The sequence below is a fragment of the Hemiscyllium ocellatum genome, chromosome 22 (assembly GCF_020745735.1).
Source record: "Hemiscyllium ocellatum isolate sHemOce1 chromosome 22, sHemOce1.pat.X.cur, whole genome shotgun sequence".
Taxonomy (NCBI): Eukaryota; Metazoa; Chordata; class Chondrichthyes; order Orectolobiformes; family Hemiscylliidae; genus Hemiscyllium; species Hemiscyllium ocellatum.
Window position 1 is genome coordinate 30,416,821 of NC_083422.1, and position 24,030 is coordinate 30,440,850.

General features: G+C 38.5%; 1 protein-coding gene across 6 annotated transcripts in view; it reads left to right on the forward strand.

Annotated features, from left to right (window-relative positions):
• The window catches only part of LOC132826253 (disintegrin and metalloproteinase domain-containing protein 12-like), a 350,675-nt gene that overhangs the window by 186,239 nt on the left and 140,406 nt on the right, over positions 1 to 24,030 (forward strand). For 5 of the 6 annotated variants that reach the window (XM_060841979.1, XM_060841976.1, XM_060841975.1 and 2 more), the window contains one exon: positions 15,529 to 15,607. The exons of the other annotated variant lie outside the window; for it this stretch is intronic. In XM_060841979.1, the coding sequence (XP_060697962.1) occupies positions 15,529 to 15,607 (79 nt within the window). The remainder of the gene's footprint in view (positions 1 to 15,528; positions 15,608 to 24,030) is intronic. 6 annotated transcript variants of the gene reach the window in all.

A 24,030-nucleotide genomic window follows, 5' to 3' on the forward strand; every position in this document is an offset into this window, starting at 1 on the left:
CACTCCACTGGTCACAGTCTCCAGTCTGAAAAATGACCCTTCACTACCGCTCTCTGTCTTCTGCCTTTGAGCTAGTTCTGTATCCACATGGCTAGGTCTCCCTGTATTCCATGAGATCTAACCTTGCTTACCAGTCTCCCCTGGGGAACCTTGTCGAATGCCTTACTGCAGTCCATATAGATTATGTTTACTGATCTGCCCTCATCAATCCTCTTTGTTACTTCTTCAAAAAACTCAATCAATTTTGTGAGACACGATTTCCCATGCACAAGACCATGCTGACTATCTCTAATCAGTAATTGCTTTTCCAAATACATGTACATTCCTGTCCCTCAGGATTCCCTCCAACAACTTGCCTGCCAGCACTGGTCTATAGTTTCCTGGTTTGTCCTTACCACCTTTCTTAAACAGTGGAACCATGTTACCTAACCTCCAGTCATCTGGCACCTCGTGTCAGATCATTAATTTTCATTGTATACCCCACTTGTATCATAAATATTAAACTATTAATACTACTGAGAACATTGAATTATGCATTTACTTTACAACTTTAAACAATTTTAAACGTAACTTCCCAGTTTAGAAATTCAACAAATGAAACATTAACATTTCACTGGATGCAAACTATTTTCTTGATGTTGAAACATTGATAAAACACCAAGCATCGTAAGCAAAGCCAATGACATATTCTCGCCAGGAGCTCTCCAGCAGTATATTAATTGTTTAAAGATTTTTTTGCTTAAGCCACTGGGCCTGGAAGCTTGAGACTAAGTGCTTTTTCTTTTATTTATACCTTGCTTTTGATCAGTGAATATCTTTATCTGTTTCTGATCATTTTTAATACTGCAAAACCCTTGATGGAAAATTAGATTGCTCCTGAAAATATGATGTGGAGGTGCCAGTATTAGACTGGGTTGGACATGGTCAAAAATCACACGATACCCATTTATAGTCCAATGGGTTTATTTGAAAACCCTAGCTTTCAGAGCTAGCCCCTGATGAAGGAACTGTTCTCTGAAACTAGTGTTTTCACATAAACCCATTGGACTATAATGTGGTGTCATGTGATTTTTGACCCCTGAAACTAGGCAGGGGTTTGCAATTCCTAACTAGCCCATACATGTTTAATCTGATGCTGTTATGTTGCCAAATTGTGCTTTACAAAAGCTGCATCTCTGAGGAGAATCCCAAGAAATATGAGCAGCCAGACTTCAAACTAGCCTGCATAATTTAAAGTAAGTCTGCAAATCTTCAAAGGAGATATGCTTAAATTGGAACAGATTCTGGAAATTATTCTAAGAGCAAGATTGACCTGAAAAGCACATACGAATGGCACAATATTGGACAAGAGTAAGCTCCAAGTTTCTCCAAAGACGCAACCAGCATAGGAGTTGGACCAGAGGCTAGAATGCATCCGATCCAGACAATGCAAAGGCAGTAGAAGCAGAGCATTGTGTGGGTCATTTTCAGTTTTGTATTCATGAGGACATTAATGCAGACCCAAAGAATATTAATGACTTCCCATGAATGGTCAAGATAAGTGAATGTGTCTTCAATGCCATTTCATTACAACTGAACAGCTAAACCTGGATTACTCAATTGGCCATTCATTCCTTCACACAACTACAAGCAACCCTAACTAATGACTTACATCTGTGAGTAATGTAACATACTTGCAATTTTGCCTGTAGTCACCAGTGAGCAGAGAGATTTTGCAAGGGCTCAAAGGAGTCCAGCAATCCATCTTCCATAAGATTACAAGGATTGTTGACACAGCGCCTGGGGAAGTGGGAGCAGTTGTTTGGATGATGAACCAATTGGATGATGAGCTCTTCCTGAAGAAGGGCTCATGCCCGAAACATCGATTCTCCTGCTCCTTGGATGCTGCCTGACTGCTGCGCTTTTCCAGCAACACATTTTCAGCTCTGATCTCCAGCATCTGCAGTCCTCACTTTCTCCTGATGAACCAATTTCCCATCTCAGCATGACAGATTCTTCCTCTCAATCTTGCCATGCTGTGGCTGAATCTGCTGTTGTCTGCCAGCCAGTCATGGCAGAATGCCACCCATGCAGAATGGATGCATCCAAAGCTAGAACTATGTGAGTTCATTCTTCAAGTTGTCTGCAGGCTCCCCAGTGAAAATCAGCAACGTTCTAGCAGCGCTGCTACAGCTAGTGTGGTAGCACTGTATAGCAGCACTAGAACAACCAAAGGGCAAAGGCACAAAAAAAAGGCTTTCAGTGAATGTATGTCAGTGATTATTTGACGTTAATGTGGATGGTTTGATTGATCATGCTAAGTTGACATTATTTCCAGTGGTTTTTATTTCATCGCTGTGTTCAAAGGGGTGTGTGATGGTCTATAACCGCAAGGAAGTAGGATATGGTGCTATTGTTGACTGGGATATTGGAGTTATGTTCATTTTCAGCTGTCAATTGAGCTGATCACAGACACCCCAGCCAAAAAGACGGTGAATTGGTTTCCTCCTCTTTCTCCTCCTTTGCTTCCACTTTCTACCCTTCTCTTCACCTACACACTGCATGTTGGTGGCAAGGACTTCATGAAGCTCAACTCATTTTCCCTGTCATACTGTTGGTCAAATGAGATAGAAACTAGAGCATTCATGCTAGTGTAAGTAGTTTGTGTAGAATCTTGTGTGAGGACTAACTTGCCATCTTTCTTTTTGTTTAACACAGCCTTTTATTTAAATGCGCACAGCCTGTAAATATTTTAGCATGGCCACATACATGCAATAACTTATAGAGACCTACTTGTTTTCGGCTTGTGATAGAATATCTGTGTTGCTAGGCAACCATGCAGTTTAGAGGAAATATTGACTTGTGCCACACTATTCCTGTAGATGCACCAGAGTGTATATGTATCGCCAGGAGACTATTTCAGTTCCAACAGGACACCTACAGTGCTAAAGATGCAGCAAGCCATTAATTAGAACATCTATCGATACCTAAATTGCCATCATTTTTTGCACAAATTTTCTGATTTGAGGACACTGTAATCTTTATTGAAATTGTGGTTGAAGACTTCTAGTGGCATTAAATATTTTAATGCAAAGTTGTAAACCTTACTAAATTGTTAGAACCAAATCCAATACAGATAAGTAGGCACATTAAAAGGCAGCAATCGACATTAACCAGATAAGAACACTATAAACTTAATCCCTATCATTCTGCTCCAAACCCAAATGCCACATCTCTCTTCAGTCTAGTTAAAAATGAATTTAAATACGTAGAAATCTTTTGATTGTAGGCAACATCTGACAGATGCTACTGTCAGCTTTTTACATCTTTTAATGTTTATGATGGAAATTGCTGAAATGTTATCATTTTAAATTATTTCAAGTCTTTCAATTATAATCTTGTGTTTAAGCTCTCATATGTGTGCAAATTAATTGAAGCATCAAAATCTTAGCAAGTTATTTGAGAATTGGAAAGCCCTTTATCCTATCCAGAAAATGGTTAACTATCTAACCTTTATCAAATGTACTCTCTATGAAGAATAATAATTAGCATTTCTTATTGCACATCTATCATATAAATCTAATGTACATGAATTTGTTTTCCCAAAGGTAAGAAATCACAAATAATACATATTTTGAAATAAACAAATTACTTACTTAAAGGAGAGGCAGAACGGCAGACATCATTGTTGTTGAAATTGAGAGGCATAAACAGAAAATGCTCGAAATTCTCAGTAGGCCAGATAGCATCTGTAGTAAAAGAAATAGGGTTACAATTAATTGTGTTCCTCTTTCTGGAGGTACTTGTTCTGCTGAATATTACCAGCATTTTCTGACTATATTGTTCATCAAACAGCCTGTGTCAATGAGCTATGAATTACAAACATGCTTAATGGGCACAAATACAATAGTTTTATGTGTGGTGTTTGACATTCTAGAGACTAACCTATGATTCTACATAGAGGTTTCATTTTAATTTTAAAGCTTATAAAGGTGGGGAGGCATGGTGGCCCAGTGGTTAGCGCTACTACTTCGCAGCACCAAGGACCTGATTCCGCCCATGGGCAGTGTAGAGTTTGTACATTCTCCTAGTGTCTACATGACTTTCCTCTGGGTGCTCCAGTTTCCTCCCTAGAAACGTGCAAGTTAAGTGGATTGGCTATGCTAAACTATCCATAGTTTCTAGGGAGGTGCAGGCTATTTGGATTAACCATGTGAAATGCAGGGATAGGGTAGGGGATGGGTCTGAGTGAGGTGCTGTTTGGAGGGTTGGCGTGGACTCGATGGGCTGAATAGCCTGCTTCCTCTCCATAGGGATTCTATCATTCTACGAAAATGATATTTAATAGAGAGCATATACAATTCTTCTATTGTCTTTGAGGCAATGTATTGTGTGCTGTTTCACATATAAAAGGTGGACATATAATGGGTCTGTTAGGTTCAATGTGTTGATGAAATTAGGAAAGTAGGTTTCTAAGTCCCATTGCTGGATTGTGGATTTCCAGACCTATTTTTGTTTGCAAGATTTTTGATGGTAATAGTGAAAAATCAGAATGTTTTGAATTTGTTAAGCCCATTAGCTCATCCAGTGTAGTCATCTGTTCTTGAATTATGCTAATACAAACAATTTAGCCATGATCCCGCAACTTAAGCACCCTAACAGGCATGTTTACTAATTAGTGCATTCTTAATCTTCCTGTCAGACTGTAGAGAGCTAGAAAATGGTAGCCCAATACCTTACTACACAAGAGACCTCAGAGCATTATGCTAACTGAACTAATATAACCAGCTGATTGTGTTTTGCAGCATATTTCACATATTACACATGGTAGTTCCCCTCAATGTCAAAAAATGACATTATATTATTACATTTTCATGGTATGTTTTACTAACAACTGGACATGTTTGACACTTTAAAAGTACAGGAAAACTGAGCAGTTTACAGGAAAGGCCTGACCATGATCTTGGAGCACTGGAGTGCGTTACAAGATTGAAACTCAATCAAGAGATTCAGATAGCATCATAAGCCACAAGAGACCATGCTTGAGGAGTTCCCCAGTCATCCGAACCAGCAGTGTGTTATAACATAAGACACACTCCAAGTCATTGTTCCTTTTTATAATAGCTTGATATCATTTAGCATTTCTTAAATATTTGGAGCTTTATTATTGGTGTTTGTATCTTCTATTACTGGCACTAACCACTGCCGTTACGGCTGCTGAATATTTTTGAGATGATCTGTGTCCTGAATCAGGAAGTGGCAATGTTTTACAACATTGTGACAGTCAACTGGCATTATAAAGGAAGAGAGGATTTCTACTGAGCAATAATACTCTGTTTTGACAACAACAGTTGCAATTGCAATGGTTATTTTGGGAGAGGATAAAGCATAAATTCATTAAGAGTGCTATTGCTAAAAATACTATTTCTCTATGTGGATTTACCAATTGGTAGAATGCAAACGCAGTGAGATTATTAACTTTTGGATACAACAAAATCAGTGCAACCTAGTTAGTTTTTCTAATATTAAACTGGTTTATTGGCTGAAGGCCAAAGGAAAGCCCATTCTCTGGAATCAGATTGACTCATTAATGAGAATGTATTGCGGTATATGGTTAGACATGATTTTCTCTGGTTTCTATCTTTTCATAATATCATAAACATAAGAACAACATTATCTCCCCATTTTAAGAATTCTAATTTTGCTGGAACAGTGGGCTTCTTTGTTGATACTGTTCCTAAAGCACAGCCTGCAGAGGAAGTGAGCTGATTTGTTTGTTTATGTTTGGGTCACGAACCACACTCCACAATGTTCAACTTAAACTAAACAGTGTTAATAATAGGCAGAAGCTTTTAAAGATTTTGAGACAGTGCTTTTACATGAATTGGCTTTACTGGCCATTACCAATTTCGTAAATTGGTTCAAAATGATCCCACAAATAAGATTCTTGTCATTAGATTTCTTGACCCCTGGATTCAGTGAGACAGTGTATGAATAAGATGGTGGGATTCTTGTAACACAGTGGTGGTGTCCCTATGGATCAAACTCCAAAGGTGTGTAATAACATGTCTGAGCAGATTGATTTGAAAATAGCTATAACTGAGGTGGTAGAACCAGTATAAGATGGATGGAAACAACAAAACTGTTCAGGGAAATTTATGTAATCTTTCTGCAACTGGGGCAAACAGGTAAGAGAGGTAAAGTGCTTAACTCTTTCATGTCACTCTTAAATGACTTAACTGACATCATAGCAATATTTTTTATTTCACTTGTGCACAATTTCAGTTCTGTGTTTCTGTTCATCCGAAAGTGCAGTGTAACAGGGAAAGAGGTGGGGGATGACACTAAGTTCATTCAAAGAGCCAGTGTAGACATGATGGACCAAATGGCCTTCTTCTGTACTGTGACAAATAATTCCACTTGTGACCGTTTACTGCTCCAAAAGTAACATTGCCTTGCACATTTGAAATATGTGCATCTTTTGATTTTTTAACTTGTAATACTATCCTTGTTTTACAGTTATATAGCAGTATCCAACTTCCATTCCAGATTATAATCAAAAAGGGAAAAATATATGTTCCCTTACAGTTAGACAACTCAAACAAAGTTATGTTCTTGACAAAACCTTGGTAATGAGATTGTTCACATTGTTGGGGGTGGGGATATTCATTAAAAGATGAGGCTGTAATTGCAAGTTCCATTGAAATAATATGGCATTTTGTTTTTTAAAATTTGTACGATTGGCATTTATCAATATTTCTCTCTAGCCATGATAGACATATATTTCAAAATGTTTAAGTGCCAGTAATAATCCAACTGTTACTTTTTCTGTCATGGAGTAGCTGTTTTGGTGTTGAATTAGATTTCTAGAAGGTTGTTTTACTGGTTTCTCTAACACCAAACCATGCTCTTGTAATAGAACTGCACCCAGTTTCAAGTCATTTGCATCAATTGTTAAGGGCATGGTGAAATTTGGTAAGGCTAACTCTGATTAATTGATCAAAAAGACTTTCAACATCTCAAAAGGATTTGACTAACTACACTCCATTGGCATTCATCAATCGTAGAGCTGCCCTCATGCTGGCATTTGGTATAACTTCATAATAAAACCCAGACGTTCCCAAAAATCCAATTTCCCATTTAGCTTTAGGGGCAGGGAACTCCACAAATTTGTAATCTTGATGTTTTTGTCTTTGTCCTACAATATCAATGTTTGGGCGGCACAGTGGCACAGTGGTTAGCACTGCTGCCTCACAGCGCCAGAGACCCGGGTTCAATTCCTGCCTCAAACAACTGTCTGTGTGGAGTTTACACATTCTCCCCATGTCTGCGTGGGTTTCTTTCCACAGTCCAAAAATGTGCACGGTAGGTGAATTGGCCATATAAAATTGCCCATGATGTTAGGTGAAGGGGTAAATGTAGGGGAATGGGTTTGGGTGAGTTAGTCTTCGGAAGGTCGGTGTGAACTTGTTGGGCCAAAGGGCCTGTTTCCACACTGTAAGTAATCTAATCTAAATATGCCCGTTCTAGGTTTTACATGTCTTTTCAAAATATTTTTGGAATGCGCCCTTCCAAGTCAGCCAATTGAAAGAACTGGAATCTTTGTTCAGGGAATTACAAGTGGTTCTCTCAAATGCCACTCTATACCAGGAAATTATCAATGTAAACACTGCAATTAAAAATGATGGCTATAAGTTGGTTCATCAGTCTGTGGGAAGCAGGTCCGTGTTGCTGAAGTGGAGGTGGTCAAGAGCACTGAGAGTTTAGGAGTGATGCTCACCAACAATCTGTCCTGGTCCATTTATGTTCAAGAAAGCATAACAACTCCTCTGCTTCCTCAGGAGGCTAAGGAAATTTGGCATGTCCATAAAGACTCATAAATTTTTATAGATGTACCACTATCTGGATGCAATGTGGTATGGCATTTGCTCTTCCCAAGACCCCAAGAAACTACAGAGAGTTGGAAACAAACACAATCCATCATGTAAACCAGCCTTCCTTCCATTGGCTCCATCTATACTTCCTGCTGCACTGGAAAAGGAACCAATATAATCAATGACCTCTCTCACCCTGGTTATATTCTCTTCCGTTCTCACCTGGCAGGAGATATAAAAATTTGAACACACGTATGAACAGATACAAGAACAACTTCTTCCATGCCATTTTCAGACTTTTGAATGGACTTCTTAAATGTTAATGTTGACCTTTTTTTGCATTTTCTGGGCAGGTGTAACACAATATCCTGCACTTTGTTCTGTTACCCTGATACACTTGTATAGAATGATCTGCCTGTACAGGCCATAAGACAAAACTTTTCATTCTAACTTGATATAATGTAATAAATCAAGTTAAAAACCCGGTTGTTTTCCCACCATCTAATGTATGTGGCGCATTTTCTAAAACATTCACTGCCACCCTTTATCCAGTTTGAGAAGGGTTTGAGCAAATTCACATAGCTCCTACTAGATCTTAGACTCAAAACTTTCCTCATTGGAACATTCCCCAGAGCCAGAGCTTTCTTTTTTTGACATTTCAGTTTCTAAACTTGTATTTTTAACACTTCCTGTCCTTTTCCCTTGCTTCAAATTCCAGTTCTACCTTCTTAAATTTTCTTTCTTTTGCCTTTTCTTTATGTTGAAGTGTACTTGCCTTTTAATTTCCACTCTATGAAGTGCTCTTTCTCTATTCTTGCTCTCTGGAATGCTTCTCATTTAAGTATTTTTTATTTCCATTTCTCTTTCATGTTCAAGCTGCTTCATTTACAATTGCTAATTCAATTGACTCACCATCTGGTTTAGTGTGTTGCTGGAAAAGCACAGCAGGTCAGGCAGCATCCGAGGAGCAGGAAAATCGTATTTTGGATTGGAGTCCTTCATCGGAACCTGCCCGAATCGTTGATTTTCCTGCTCCTCGAATGCTGCCTGACCTGCTGTGCTTTTCCAGCAACACTCTAATCTTGACTCTGATATCCAGGATCTGCAGTCCTCACTTTCACTATCTGGTTTGCATTGCTGTTCTTCCACTTTCAGAATGTAGTGTTTTTACCTCAATGTGTCACCTCCTAGCCCTCCTATATTTACTTCTAACTATGACCTCCAAGGAAGTTCAGTTAGCCTAACCTTGGTGATAATTTATAAGCCATTAAGGTATAAATCTACCACCCTTGGAAATGACTGAGCAACTGCCAAAGCCACTTTAATGTAATAATCACCACAAACCCAGGATACTATAGGACTGCTTTCTCATTCAAGAGAGAAGGCAGGTGATGAAGTTGACCTGAGGTTACCACTCCTCAGTTAAGGAAAAAAGTCAAGAAGGTAGGATTGTCATGATGACTTCAGTCATTGTGGGCATTGCAAACCAGCTATCTCACCAATTGGGCTACCGACTCCTCTTCTTTGATATAGTAATGCACAAGAAACCTAGTGTATTTCCTGTGTCCTTTTTCAATTATTAGAAACGCATTTCCAATTTAATGATGCCCTAGTTGAGTACCCAGAATGGTTCTTCCTTTTAAAGTTATGACTGAGGTTGGAGTATGCACTAGCAATCTAGTCCCACTACTCTGGAGGTCACAATGTTAAATAATTTTTCCCAGTTAATAGGATAACCAGTTAAATGCCTTATCTATATCAATTTGAAAAAACAGAATTTAGCAATCAGTTTTCTTTATAAACGCAGCTGTTTGTTCATTATGAAAGCAGAGCACATTTTATAAAGATGCAATGATTGCTTGATGTGCACAATCTGTAATATAGAAGATAAATATAATATGCCCCTAAATATTCCCAAAACACACACACACACTCTTCAGGAAAATGAGATATTCATTGAAGGTAGAAGAGTCTGGAGTTTATAGCTTTCATGTTCTGGTACATGGTCATGAATCAAGCATTACTGTCTCCGAAGTCTTGTAAGACCATAAGAAAGAGAAACGGGAGTAGATCATTCAACCTCCTTGAGCCTGTTCTGCCTTCAAAGCATAATGTCTGATCGATGTTCCTCATGTCTACTTCCTTGCCCTTTCCCCATCATGCTTAATTCTCCTGCTGATCAAGAATCTTTCTATCTCAGCCTTAAATATGCACACGGACTCTGCCTCCAAAAGCTTTCTGTGACAAGGAGTTCCAAAGATCTCAACCGTCCAAGAGAAGAAATTCCTGCTCATCTCAGTCTTAAATTCATACCAGTTTATTCTGATTTTATACTCTCTGATTCTTATTCTCCCAAAAAGGGGGAGTGTCCTCTCAGCATTTACCCTGTTAAGCCTTTTAAGAATCCTATATGTTTCAATGAGATCACCTCTCATTCTTCTAAACTCCAATGAGTAGAGTCCAACCTGTTTAAACCTTGCTAATAAAACAATCCCTCCATGTCAGGAATCATTCTAGTACATTTACTCTAAACTGTCCCCAGTGAAATATCTTTCCTTAAATAAGGGACCAAAACTGTTGGCAGTGCTCCAGATGTGGTCTCGCCAACACCTTGTACATTTGCAGGAAGGCTTCCCTTAGTCTTATACTCTAACCTCCTTGAAATAAAGGCCAATTTTCCATTAGCCTTCCTGATTACCGACTATACCTATGTGTTTACTTGCTATGTTTCATACACAAGTACCTCCAAGCCCATTCATGTTGGAATTTCTGCAGGTTTCCCCACTTAAATAATACTCTCGTTCTTTTGTTCATCCTTCTAAAATTATCAACATTATATTTTCCCACATTATAATTTATATGCCAACTCTACCTATTTACTTAACCTATGAATATCTCTCTGTAAACTTGTACACAGAGCTTACTCAAGAGATAGAAGCTTGAATTGTTTCTTCAATCACAATTTTTAAAGAATGACTGGGTTTCACCCTGAACTGATGTAGAGAGGTTTTATTTCGAAAAAAAAGGGAGCATCCAGCTGAGCAGCTTGTTCTTTGTAAGCTTTTCTCCAAATCAACATGTTCAAATCAGAATTTCCTCCAACTAAACCAAATAACCTTCCAAGTCAGTCGCTGTTCAAAAGAGCTGCAGAATGGATCAATAGCAAAGCAAACAGTTATCAGCAATCACGTGATTTCTAAGAATCCTTGTTTAAAACAAAATTTCTAATGTGCACAATGAACTTTCTATGACTTATTTTTCTAAAATAAACACTAGTATTTCTATAAAACTTGAAATAAATCCATTTTCCACAATTCTTCAAAACAATAGTCTTCTAAGCAAAATTGAATATAAAGCATCTTTGTAACAACTGGCACTGGCTTTCATCTCCCTCACACCAGGACTGCAGGATAGTGTTGGAAAGATTATGCATTCTCAACAGGACATGCACTGTTCATAGCTGTCTTTTAATCTTTTCTCAGTGTTGGTGCCAATAGACTCATCACTTTACTCAATACTTGCTTAAGTGACAAATCTTTATAATATTGTAAACAATGAAAAAGCATTTTGTGTGCTGAAACAGACCACTCTGTACAATAGTTTTACCGTACTTCATCTCAACCTATCAATGTAATGTGTAAAAGAAATGCATGTAGCCAAAGCTTTTCATATTGCACTCATCAGGACAAACACAAGAAAGCTGAATTTCAATTGACCACAACAAATACACCAGGAGAAAAGGGTGCTGTTACATTAGCAAGGCAGCTTTGATAGGCGAAGGCACTGCCAAGTATAAAGCAATGGGAAACTGTAGGCACCCCAGTTCCCAGATAATTTTTAAAAATTCAATGTTTCAACTTTTTTAAAGAAGAATGAATCCCTGCATATGAATACATTCTTCTTCCAGCAAACATAACTTGAGTCACATGATGAGTTTGACTAATTTTCTGAAATTGTTTGTTGAAATAGCTATTAACGCACTCCTGTTGATGCAGCAAGTACTGTCTAATCATGGAACTGGTAAACATTATATTTGAAATTTAGCAAGCTTGAGCTTATTTGTTGTGGTCTGTACTCTGCTGGTCATTAAAAGAACATTTTTATTCATAATGTGGTTCAATTATGTGGTCGGCTGAAGACCTTAATGGACTGAAATTCAGTGTCGGTATCACGCCAGGTACATAGATTGTGCATCCCAATGAATGGGTGATTGAGTCTAACCGCATGTTCCTTTAGTTGTGTTTTAATAATTAAATTAGATAGCCACACAGCGTAATGGCCTGATAATTGGTAAAAAAAAAGAGGCAATAAAAGGAAAAGCTTTCTTAATAATGTTTTTTATTAACATTGCTTGTCAGGTGATGAGTACAGCTTCAATAACAGCCTTCAAAACAGAATTGAGTCCATATTTGTAAACAAAATATTACTGGTCTGTTGGGAAAGAGCAACAGCAAGGGACTAACCGGATTGGTCCTTCAAAGAGCCAGTGCAGGGTTGAAGGGTTGATTGGGCTTTTTCTGTGCTGTGCTAACTTAGGATCATATGAAAAAGCATTTTCAAGCTACAGAAATCACCATATAAAGTTTTCCATCCTGATCAGGTAATCTCAGCAGCTGCTGTGCCTCCTGTGTCTCAGAAAGAATTGCACAAAGTACAGGACTAATGCAAAGTCAGGAAACCCAGAATTGGTTGGGTCTGTCTCTGACACATGCAAATTAAACCAGCGGGACTCATTGAGTTGATTGCAGCAAGGCTCAAAAGCCACGAGCAAGCTCAAGAGACCCGTTTTACGAGGAAAAATTGCCTATAAACAAGCTCAACAAATTTTCTCACGAAATAGCTTTCTGTGTTGATCCTGCACAGCATATGCTGAAAAATGCAAAGAAATTCATTACCATTATGTTATAGATTGCATCCACCAGTTCGTTACTTATTCTTGTATGTGCCACCATGCATTGTATTTTGCTCTTTTCTTTGTTGTTTACCCAACACTCTGACATTGTAAACAAATGTTTTAATGATATTTATACCATATGGTCCATAAGCAATAAGAATTAAAGGTGAGTATCCATTGACCTCAGGGTAAACCATTTATAATGCTTCTCCAATATATGCAAAAACCCTTAACACATTGTTTATTGATCTATTGACCAAATTGCTATTTACATTCTGACATGTGCCTGAATTTTGTGTAATGAACTGTCTGTCATATATTCTATTGAACACCTTCTGAACATGCATTTACCTTACAGCAGCTTGTACCTCTGTTATCTATCACAACATTAAACCAGGGTTCTTTCATTTTCTAAGGATGAGTTATCTGCATTCAGTAATTGATGAGCTCTTTCGGACTAATCCATGTAGTTTATTTAATGCACAAGTGTAGTTACTAATCTTTTCATTGCTGTCACCACTGGTCTTGGGAGTTAGTTAACTCTAATTATGAATTATGTGAACAGTAAACAAATATAAACTGTTATGTCTCCTGATGTTTAAATTTAAGCAGTAAAATTTTATGAGATGAAAATGTCTTGCCGTAAAGGTTTTTCTTTACAAACTCTGGAAGGATGCTGTCTGCTCCCAACACATGCACTGAGAAATGTTAAGATAATTAAAATTAGTATTTGCTACTGAATTTATTTGAACCATCCAGAGTAGTCATGATGGCAGAGTTGTAAGGGAAAATCAGGATGCTGTAACCATATTTAATTCCACACATCAGGAAAATTGTATGCAATTAACTTAGTAGTAGGAAGGTCCCGACATGGGAATTCTGCTTACTGGTGTTGAGTTAAGCTTATGACTGGACCAATACCACCAGATAGCTGGGTGAGCTGACTGGAATTTAGTAGGCCTAAAAGCCTGTTAGATTTGCCTGCAGCCTGGTAGGAAGCTGAATCCCTCATTTGCAGACACTTAGTGTCTGATTGATGGAATTGAGAAGTTACGGATTGCTGAACATCAACTCCTGACCTTTGCCTCTAACTCCTTACCATCCCCTCACTGCTAATGCCCCATTTTACACCTGCCCCCATTCATTCCATTCCCCAGCCCATACCATTCTCTATCCTGTACCATTTACCTGAGTCCAGGTATCCATAGAGTCATAGGGTCATGCCGCCTTTAGCCCACCATATCTGTGCTAACCAACAAATACCATTTACCAACTAATCTCATTTACCTGCACTTAATCCATAGCCCTGGTATTTTAAGTGCTCATCTCGATGCTTCTTCAGTGTTGTGAGTGTCGCTGCCTTCATCATCCTCATAGGCAGCACATTCCATATTCCCAACATACTGTGAGTGCAAAAAGAATTTCTCAGATCTCCTCTAAACTACTTACCCCTCACCTCAAGCTCATGTCCTCTGATCTTAGGTATTTCTGCCATGGGGATAAGTTTCTCACAATCTACCCAGCGGCAATCCTTGGGCTGAGACTCGGAGCACTGCAGACAGTAGCCATCAGATTGACAGGCAGTTCCCACGGATGTGATCGCTGATCCATTGGCATTTTAATTGTGTGAAAGGCCTAATGCTAGCCAGTTAGGTTACCAGCACTGGGTCTTCCCCATGGAAACAATGCATGGGTTCTGCTGGTGGCAGAAGGAAAGTAGAAAAGACCCTCATTGCAGTAAGTAAATCCCAGCCATGAGATGTGTTTTTCTATATTTCTGATTGGGACTGCATGCAGTAACCAGCCGAAATATACATGATGACATTAACCTTCTCAATGGACTCAATTTTGTAACCATATCTGAAATTGTAACCACCACAACTCAATATATGGAGCAAAGGATGCAAATCTTTGCTGCTGGCAAAATGGAGTGACAGATTCTGCACCATTTGTTTTCACAAGTGCCTTAATACGGCCTAATATCTTAGCATTTGGCCGCAAAAATTCCAGGTTATTTCAACTCACTAAATGCCTCTCTAATCAGCCTAAAACATTGGACCCTCACCCTGATGCTGCATCCTTCCTGCCTGAGGAGGGTCCATGCATTGGGGTTAGGTAGTAAACAGCTCTTACATTGTTTAATCCATTCAATTCCCCAGAAATGGAGCTATGCTGAGCAGTGTCCCACCATAAAATAGGTAAGGGGAGGAGGATGGGTGACAGGAACACCATTCAAGCTGCATACTGACCCGGGCTGGGTGAGTAGTATTCAGTGCAACATGACTTGCATTTCAGATGAAATGACAGAGCATTGGGGCTATGGGCAGCATAATGTAGCTTGCTGCTTCAAGAGTAACATCAGAAGGATTATATACAATGAGACATATAATGAAAATGCACTTCCTTTCATGAATACATCCACCCTATTAAATATCAGTTCAGACATAGAGAGTTTCGAAATCATATATAATAATTTACAATTCTGGCAGTTATGAGAAACTGGCCAAATAGCTCCTTTGCTTAATGTTCTGCCCATGTTCAAAAAACTAGTATAACTCTAAAGAAAAATTGCTATTCTGCAAAGTTTTTATGCACTCAATTGAAAAAACTGGTGCTTGATTATTTTAGATTTGCAAGGAAGAAAGATTTTTTACTCTTGAATCACACTGTGTGCATCTGATCCAGAGTTCGTCAGTGACAATATATACAATGAACTGTTTATGAAATCTGTATTATATGGGACTATGCTTTTAACTGTTTCATACTGTTCCTGTTTTGCAGTGTGCTTTTTGCTGAAAACTACACAGAGACACACTACCTGTTGGATGGCAGTGCTGTCATAAACACACAGAATCATACGGTAAGTAACTGCAATCTCCTGTTTGCAAACAATAAAACCACATTGCTATGTTTTCAAGGATAGTTGTTAAAGTGGCCAAAGAGTGTACTATGTCAGCACTAACAAAGTTATCCATGTTAACCAATTAAACTCACCATTGCTCTTGTATTTCTAATTCTTCTTAGTCTCTTAATTTATTAAAAATGTCTGGACTAAGTGTTTACCTTGAAAATAAAATCACATATATATATGTGGAGGAGTGCTTAATACTCGAACGTGCACACCAGTATAAGTTTCATTTGATCCTGTTTGAACCAACACATCAATTACTTTATGGGAATGAAAAGTTCACTTCTTTAGCAGATAAAAGATGATTTAGCCATGCTTGACCCTGCTTGAACTGTTTCTTATGGCTGCCTGATGACATTTGCAGAACGGGACTCGTTTGAGGCCATCCTGCTGTTTCAATGAAACACTTAAAAGAGTGGGCCAAAGGTGAACGTTGATATAAACTGCTCTGATTTGGAAGCCATATACTTCAGTTTATTTTCATTGGCCTTGCCTTGCTGTTAATAAATTGTCATTATTTCTGGTTTTACTCTTAACACCCTCAGAGAAACTTGATTCTATTTGATTCCAAATGTTGGAAGGATTACTTGGAAGAATCACATGAATTGCAATTGCTGTTTTGAGTATCAACACTAAAGTGCTCTTGGTTTGACATATCATTGCTGTATTTAACATGGCCAATATTGAATTTACTGCTTAAGCACTTGTACTATCGCACTACTACTGCCGAGTATTGCTCCATGTTGATTTTCCTGACCTCAGCTGACTTTACTGTCCTTGGGCTTGCGGAATAAAAAAAACAAACAACATTCTCACTTTTGATCGCGAATTAGTGATTGTGCTTATACGTTTTCTTATGTTTATGACCATTGAGGGTAGGTTTCCTGTCAGATTTGACAGCTTCCACTGGTAAACATCCCACTGACAGTTAGGCCCAAATTTCTATCTTCAAGGCTGGAATCAAAAGTTTCTGGTTAATGTTATCCCAGGATGTCAATGAAGGGATGCTCAATGCTGGTGCTGTCATTGAACATCAAGGGAAGGTGTTTAGAACTTGTAATTTGGAAATAGCCATTGCCCGGAATGTGTATGGTTTGAATGTTAATTACCAAACCTGAATGTTATCCAAACCTTGATGGATATCACAGAATCCCTACAGTACTGAAAGAGGCCATTTGGCCAGTCAGACAACAACAACCTACTTGCACATTTGGTTAAAACTGAAGGTACCTCGATACTGGCCAGCTGCCCACTTCCAATTCATTAATGATCCTGTTCTGAGTATTTAGGACGGGTCACAGATAGGACGGACAGGCAACTGAGAAATCCTGCCACTCCTCCAGCAGTGCAACAGGTCTCCTGGAATCCATGTAAGCTGATACCACAATAATGCATTCATCATCCCAAAGGCATAACCATAAACTTATATAGGCCTGATGAAATGATAAATTAAGAGTGCCATTGATTCCCAGATTTTGGCAGTATTGAAGAGCAGTGTGTTTTTTGACCTGATGTTGAACCATGTATGTAGCATAAAGTGGAGCTGTATTGTCAACTGTGCGACTTCTTTCTTGAGAAAGCAAATATTTAATATAGAAACAGTAACAAATGTATTAGATTCACACATATGGAAAACAATTCTTAATCATACCCTTTCTATTTTAGTGGTACTATGTAATGGGAAAAGATGACTATTGCTCTTGTCCTCCTGAAGCTCTTTGGCTTTTACTGCTCTCATGACCTCACTCTACATTATCTCAATGATATTTTTTCAGCAGTACGTGCTTCATTCCCCGCATACTATATATGCTTTTGTGCCCATTCTCTGCACTTCAATTTAATGAACCACTCTGGCTGCCAGTGCAAGCATTCCATCTGGTTTTTCCCCTCGTTTCCCATTGCCTTGCCATCTTCCACCTTGCTTTCAGTCTGATTCCTAAAACAATCACTTCCCTTTGACTCATGATTTGGCCCAAGTTTCATTTCTTTTCTGTTTACCCTTTCTTCCTTCTGCTTCCCAGCTTTGATGTGTCCATTTAATTCATGAAAAATGCTGCTGAGTTCAAAGCAAGAGAGGAGAATTAACTACTTTTTTATCCAGTTCCATAATAATACATTGCCATATGTTTTATCCTTGGGTTTACAATTGCAAGGTTTTATTGTCAATGGGATACTTTTAATGATTCTGGGTTGAAAACAAATCAAAACTCCAGTAAAAATTATTACCTATTTTATGGTTGTACAAAATTCATTCTTTTGTTTGATGCATCAGTTTTCAAAGACTCAGTATTCTAAGTTCATCACAGTGATTCCATGAGAATGTTTCACAGAGACAGATTTATGCAGCACACTATCATAAAGAAGATTTACTGATAGTATCTGATCTCAGGAGAGTAATAGAGGAAAAAGTAGTATCACTTAAGAGAATGAAATCTTACTAATCTATGATGCTTTTAAGCACATAGCCAGGGATATCCTGATGAGCATTGATCAGAAGAAGGTGAAGGCATTACAAAATGGTGTGGCATTAGTTAATGTTCTGAGGAGTGCCAGGCATTTAAGAGAAAAGTGATCTGGATCTAAGCTGCTGAAGGTTCTTTATTTTCTGTTTAGGCTGAAAAATAAGGTGACCATGTTGCGTTTAATATTCAGTCAGAGGCAGGAAAGGATGCTGGAGATTGCTTAGAGGACAGGAAACCCAAAGTAATGAATTTCTAGCAGATCCTGCCAAATTTAGCATGCACATTTTTTGTTTCTACCTCGCAGCATTAGAAGCTGTCTAATTGTTGGGCAGGTATGCTTTTGACAGATGGCCATTGAATAGGAGGGACAAAAAAATAGAAAAGACTTGGCAGGAGTGGGCTGGGGAAATATTAGAAGGCAGAGAGAAGACGGGTATTCAGATCAGCAGAAATCTGAGCCCAAAGGTAAGATTGGAATCTGGAACAGATTGAAGAGCAGAGCTCAAAGGGAAGATTGTAGAGAACAGTCAGAGAAACTAACAGGCCTGCTGGAGGTGATCAGAGATGTTGAAGTGGAAATCAGAAGAGTCGGGAAAAGATCGACGGGGTGTGGGGTTGTCCAATTGTGGAGATTTGGTGAAGCAGGAAAATTGGATCCAAAAGGTTAATGCAAAGTCACCAGCTCCCGGATCTGGCAGTACTTTTGGGAAAGCTGCTGACTTTCCCAAAACTTGGAAATTAAGCCAATCAGGACTAAGCTTAAAATGGTGCTAAACATGAGGCACACAGTCTCATTATGGTATTTAAATTTCCACCCTTTCTCCTGGGAGTGAGTTCGTTGCATATGCATTCCCTGTCCCACCCCATTAAAACTGAAGCAGATGTGTTGGGATTGGAATTCAGATTTTTAACATTCTAACATCCTACCCTACATAAAACCACCTACTTATGTGGCTGAAACACTCCACCCTCCCACCTCTTTTGGCATCAAACTTGGTTCACCACTGGAAATCCATTATTATAGATCACAACCAAATCTGTCTCTGATCTCAGTTCGATTGAATTTCAAATTGATTAGAATTTGTGTTCTGCTCCACAAATCGTTTTTGTTCCATTTCCGAGTGTTACAAATTATTTGAACTACAACGTAATCTCTCCTTCACCATTAAGCATTATTTCCTAATCTTCAACATGTTGCTATTGTTCTGAGACCATTATTTTTGTGTTAGTTGGTCAAAATATGGTAAAACGCGGGTTAAATAAGTTATGAGCACTGAAGTAACTGCAGTGGACAGGAAGAGGAAACTGTTACATCCTATCCTTTTACAGGTCTGTGCTGATGAGCTATCCATTTTGTACAGCCTCAAAATTTCCTGCTTGCCTTTTAATCTAAAATGAATTTGTTACTATCATAACATTGAATATTAGAGAGTGTACTGGACACAAGAACCTCCAGCTTGCATAGTACATTCGGAAGAAAATTATAATCCCGTACTGTTTTTGAACATATGTTTAAAATAAAATTCCATAAGCCTTTTATGGTATTATATTTACAGTCACTTATAAAAACAGGCCACAGAAAATAATGTTTTAGCTTATTACTTCTTAAAGAAACTAACATTAAAAGAATAAACTTATTCAGACCCTGACAAATAGAAATATGCTTTATTCTTTTGAGGCTCTCACTGCTGCTGCTGTGTCTCTTTTCTGGTTCTTCTTTGCAGTAATTTCCTGACTTCCTGATAGTAATTTCCTCCTACATACCAGTGGCATAATTACTCAAAGCCAATCAGGTAGTGCATTAAGTTATGTGTGCATTTGGAGACCTGATTTTGCTTTTGACAAGTTATCGGATCACCCCCACCGTCATACACATTGAGGCTGTTACCAAATTTAGATCTTTAAGTGACCTGAGTACCTTATATTTAAGCATGTGCCTGCTATCTAATTATCCAAGGATGTTACAATAACATTTCCTTACTTTTATTCTTTAATGGGATGCAAGCATCACTGGCAAGGCCAGCATTTGTTGCCTGTCCCTAATGTCCTTGAACTGAGGGACTTATTAGGGCATTTCAGGGAAGTTAAGCCTGAAATTACATGCCAAACAAGCTAAGGACAGAAATCTCCTTCACTAAAGGGCATTTATGTGGGAGATTTTAAGGCAATCAATAATAGTTGTCATGGTTACCATTAATGAACATAGCCTTCAATTCGAATTCATCGAATTTGAATGCCACCAGCTGCTTTGATTAAATTAGCTGTACCCATAGCATCACTATCAGCCTCTGCAGTACTAGCCCTGAGATATAACCACTTCACCACCATCTCCCACTTTGTGATCTGAATCATGCTTCTTGTGTGCTACTTCAATCCTCCAAAAGTCAGATTGAAACACCTAGTGGGATAAAACCAGATACAGATCATTAAATTTTTCAATTTAACTGAATATACAAAGTAACATAAGTAATCAAATCCTACCTTGACTCAACAAACTCTCAAAATGCGCATTGGGAAAGGAAACATCATAGTATCACTATTGATAGATTCATCTAACTATCTCTGGAACATATACTGGTCCTTAACAGCTTTAGACTTCAGAAGCATGAGTTTACCTTTAGTAAACTGACCTTTCTCCAGCTTTAACTGGATGGCTGATTCACTGCCCTGGATCTTTCTGCCCCTTTTCTCTATGTGATCATGGAGTATTTGGGCTCATGCCCGAAACGTCGATTCTCCTGCTCTTTGGATGCTGCCTGACCTGCTGCGCTTTTCCAGCAACACATTTTCAGCTCTGTCTTTATTTTCCTCTAGGTCAGTGATTCAAGAGGAACTCTGCCAATAATGCTAGCTACTCTTTGCTGGAAAAAAAAATCACATTTTTTGAAGCTTTTTGTCTTACCCTCATCTAGACGATTTGCAAGAAGTACCAAGTTAAAAGATAGAGAGGGGAATAAGAGAACTCAAAGGCTAGAATCAAACAAGGCCACAGTTAACAGTACTGGAAATGGGATAAAGAACAATAAAACAACAGACCTTAAGGCTTTGCATCTCAATGCATGGCATATTTGAAGTAAAGTGGATTAATTAATCACACAAATAGTTTAGTGTGAGGGAGGAACAAAGGAAATCTGTACTCGTAGAGAAATGATGTTGAAGAAATTAATGGGTTTGAAGGCTGACAAATCCACATTGCCAGATAATATATATCCCAGAGTAGTTAAGAAAGTGGCCCTAGAAATGGTGGATACATTGGTAGTCATCTTACAAGATTGTTTAGACTCTGGTACATTCCCTACAGATTGGAGAGTAGCTCATTTAACCACACAATTTAAGAAGGGAGGTAGAGAGAAAACAGTGAATTAGAGACCAGTGAATCTGACGTCAGTAGTGGGAAGATGTGAGAGTCTATTATCAAGGATTTATAGCAGAGCACTTATAAAACAGTGGTAGAATCAGACACAGTCAGCATGGATTTACAAAAGGAAAATCATGCTTGACAAATCTACTTGAATTCTTTGAGGTTGTAACTAAAAGAATTGCTAAGGGGGATCCAGTGCATATGGTTTGTTTGGAATTTCAGAAAGCTTTTTACAATGTCTCACATAGAAATGAATGTGTAAAATTAAAGTTCATAATGTAGTGAGATGGATAGAAAATTGGTTAGCAGGCAGGAAACAAAAGCAGGAATAGTTTTAGAACAGGTCAATTTCTGAACAGCAAACAGTGACCAGTGGGGTACTGCAGAATATCAGGACCTTAGCTATTCAGAATATATGCTAATGATTCAGATAAGGGAACTTAATGTAATATCTCAAAATTTGCAGATGAGACAAGATTGGAAGTGTGAGCTATGAGGAGGATGCTGTAGGGTGATTTGGTAGGCTGAATAAGTGGGCAACTGCATGAAAGATACATTACAATGTGGATAAGTATGTGGTTATCCGCTTTAGTAGCCAAAATATAAAGGCAGGTTACTATTTCAATGGCTGTAAATTGAGAGAGGGAAATATTCAATGACACCTAGGTGTTCTCCTGCACCAGTCACTGAAAGTAAGCATGCAGGCACAGTATGTAGTAAAGAATGCAAACTGTATGTTGACCTTCAAAGAGGATTCAGATACAGGAACAAGGATGTCTTGCTGCAATTATACAGGCATTGGTGAGGCCACATCTAGAATATTGAATGTAGTTTTCGTCTCCTTATCTGAGGAATGCTATTCTTGCTATCGAGGGAGTGCAGTGAAGATTTCCAAAATGGATTCTAGGGATGACAGAACTTTCATATGAGGAGTGATTGAGTTAGTAAAGATTACATTCGCTACAGTTTAGAAGCATGAGGAGGAATCTCAGAGAAATCTGAACAATTTTATCTAATATGAAGGGTTAACAATATTTGTAATTTGTGAGAGCAGAGTGCTGATTTGGTCAGCAAGCAGACTCTGATTCATAAAGGCATTACCATGCAGCATGCACTAGTGAAATGATGACTGACTACTAACAGCCAAGTTTTGTTTAAATCTTAAACTAGATAGATTTTCCCGAATCGGCAAAAGCATTTCTTGAGAAATTAACTAAAGAATGACTGACCTACTTTGTTGAGTTGTAACTGGTGCGATGTGTGTATATATATATTTCATTTATCAGTAAAGGACAGGCTGTGTGCAGATGTGCCATGAGCCCACCTGACAACCTGAATTAGTTTTGTTTGCAAGGGCAGGTTGGTTGGGTAAGATCAGTGCCTGGCCTGTCTGAACAGCTGAAGGGATATGCTTTTTGATACAATCGAGAGTGGACAGGCAGGAAGCTGGAGGAACACAGTGAGCCAGGCAGCATCAGGAGGTGGCGAAGTTGATGTTTCAAATCAGATATGATGTTCATACTAAAATTGTGTGATCAGCAGAATGTCTTTTAGCTTGATGACATTATCCTGTTAGTGGAAAACACCATTTACATAGTGAATGCATGTAACACCACCTCAACTTATCAAAGTCTGCTTTCCAACCAATTAGCAGTCTGCTCTCATTCAGTGTAAATGTTCATTTCCTTTGGTATTTCTTGCAAAATGTCCTGATAAATGCAAAGCAAAAGCCTTGAAGAAATGTCTTGTTTTCAGCAAGCACTAGTTGCTAAAGGACTATCAGCTATCATTTCTTGATTCCTTGGGATATGGCTTTAAAATAATCTTGTGTCACTCTCTCATGAATAAGGAAGATCCTGGCATAATAAGCCAGCCAATGTCAAATCAGTTTGGAAACTAACATGACATTACAGTGATCATCCTCCAGCAAGAAGACAGAACGTGGTCAACAAACATTCGACTAAGGCAATTTGTTCCCACCTGCAAAAAAAATCTCTTTTTAACAAGCTGTTGACCACAATTTGTCTGAAAACCCAGAGGCTTCCCATGTCTATTCACATTCAAAGAACTGTGAGATATGATCTCATCCAGATCTGCAATGATTTCATGTTAAAGGATTAATTTTTCACACTGGAAAGAAGAAGGAAGAGAGATGACTTAATTGATGTTTACAAGGTAATGAGAGACATAGATAGAGTGGATAGCCAGAGACCTTTCCCCAGGGCAGAAATGACTGTCATGAAGGGTCATAATTTTAAGGTGATTGGAGGAAGATATTAGGGAGATGTCAGAGGTTGGTTCTTTATACAGAGAGTGGTGGATGTGTGGAATGCACTACAAGCGCTTGCAGTAGAGTCAGAGATATCAGGGACATTTAAGCGACTGCTGAACAAGCACATGGACGGCAATAAATTGCGGTGTGTGTAGGTTAAGTTGATCAATGCTCAGCACAACATTGTGGGCAGAAGGGCCTGTACTGTGCCGTACTGTTCTATGTTCTAAACATGTGATTTGTTTCTCATTATTCCATTCTTATAAGTATTTGTCTGTGT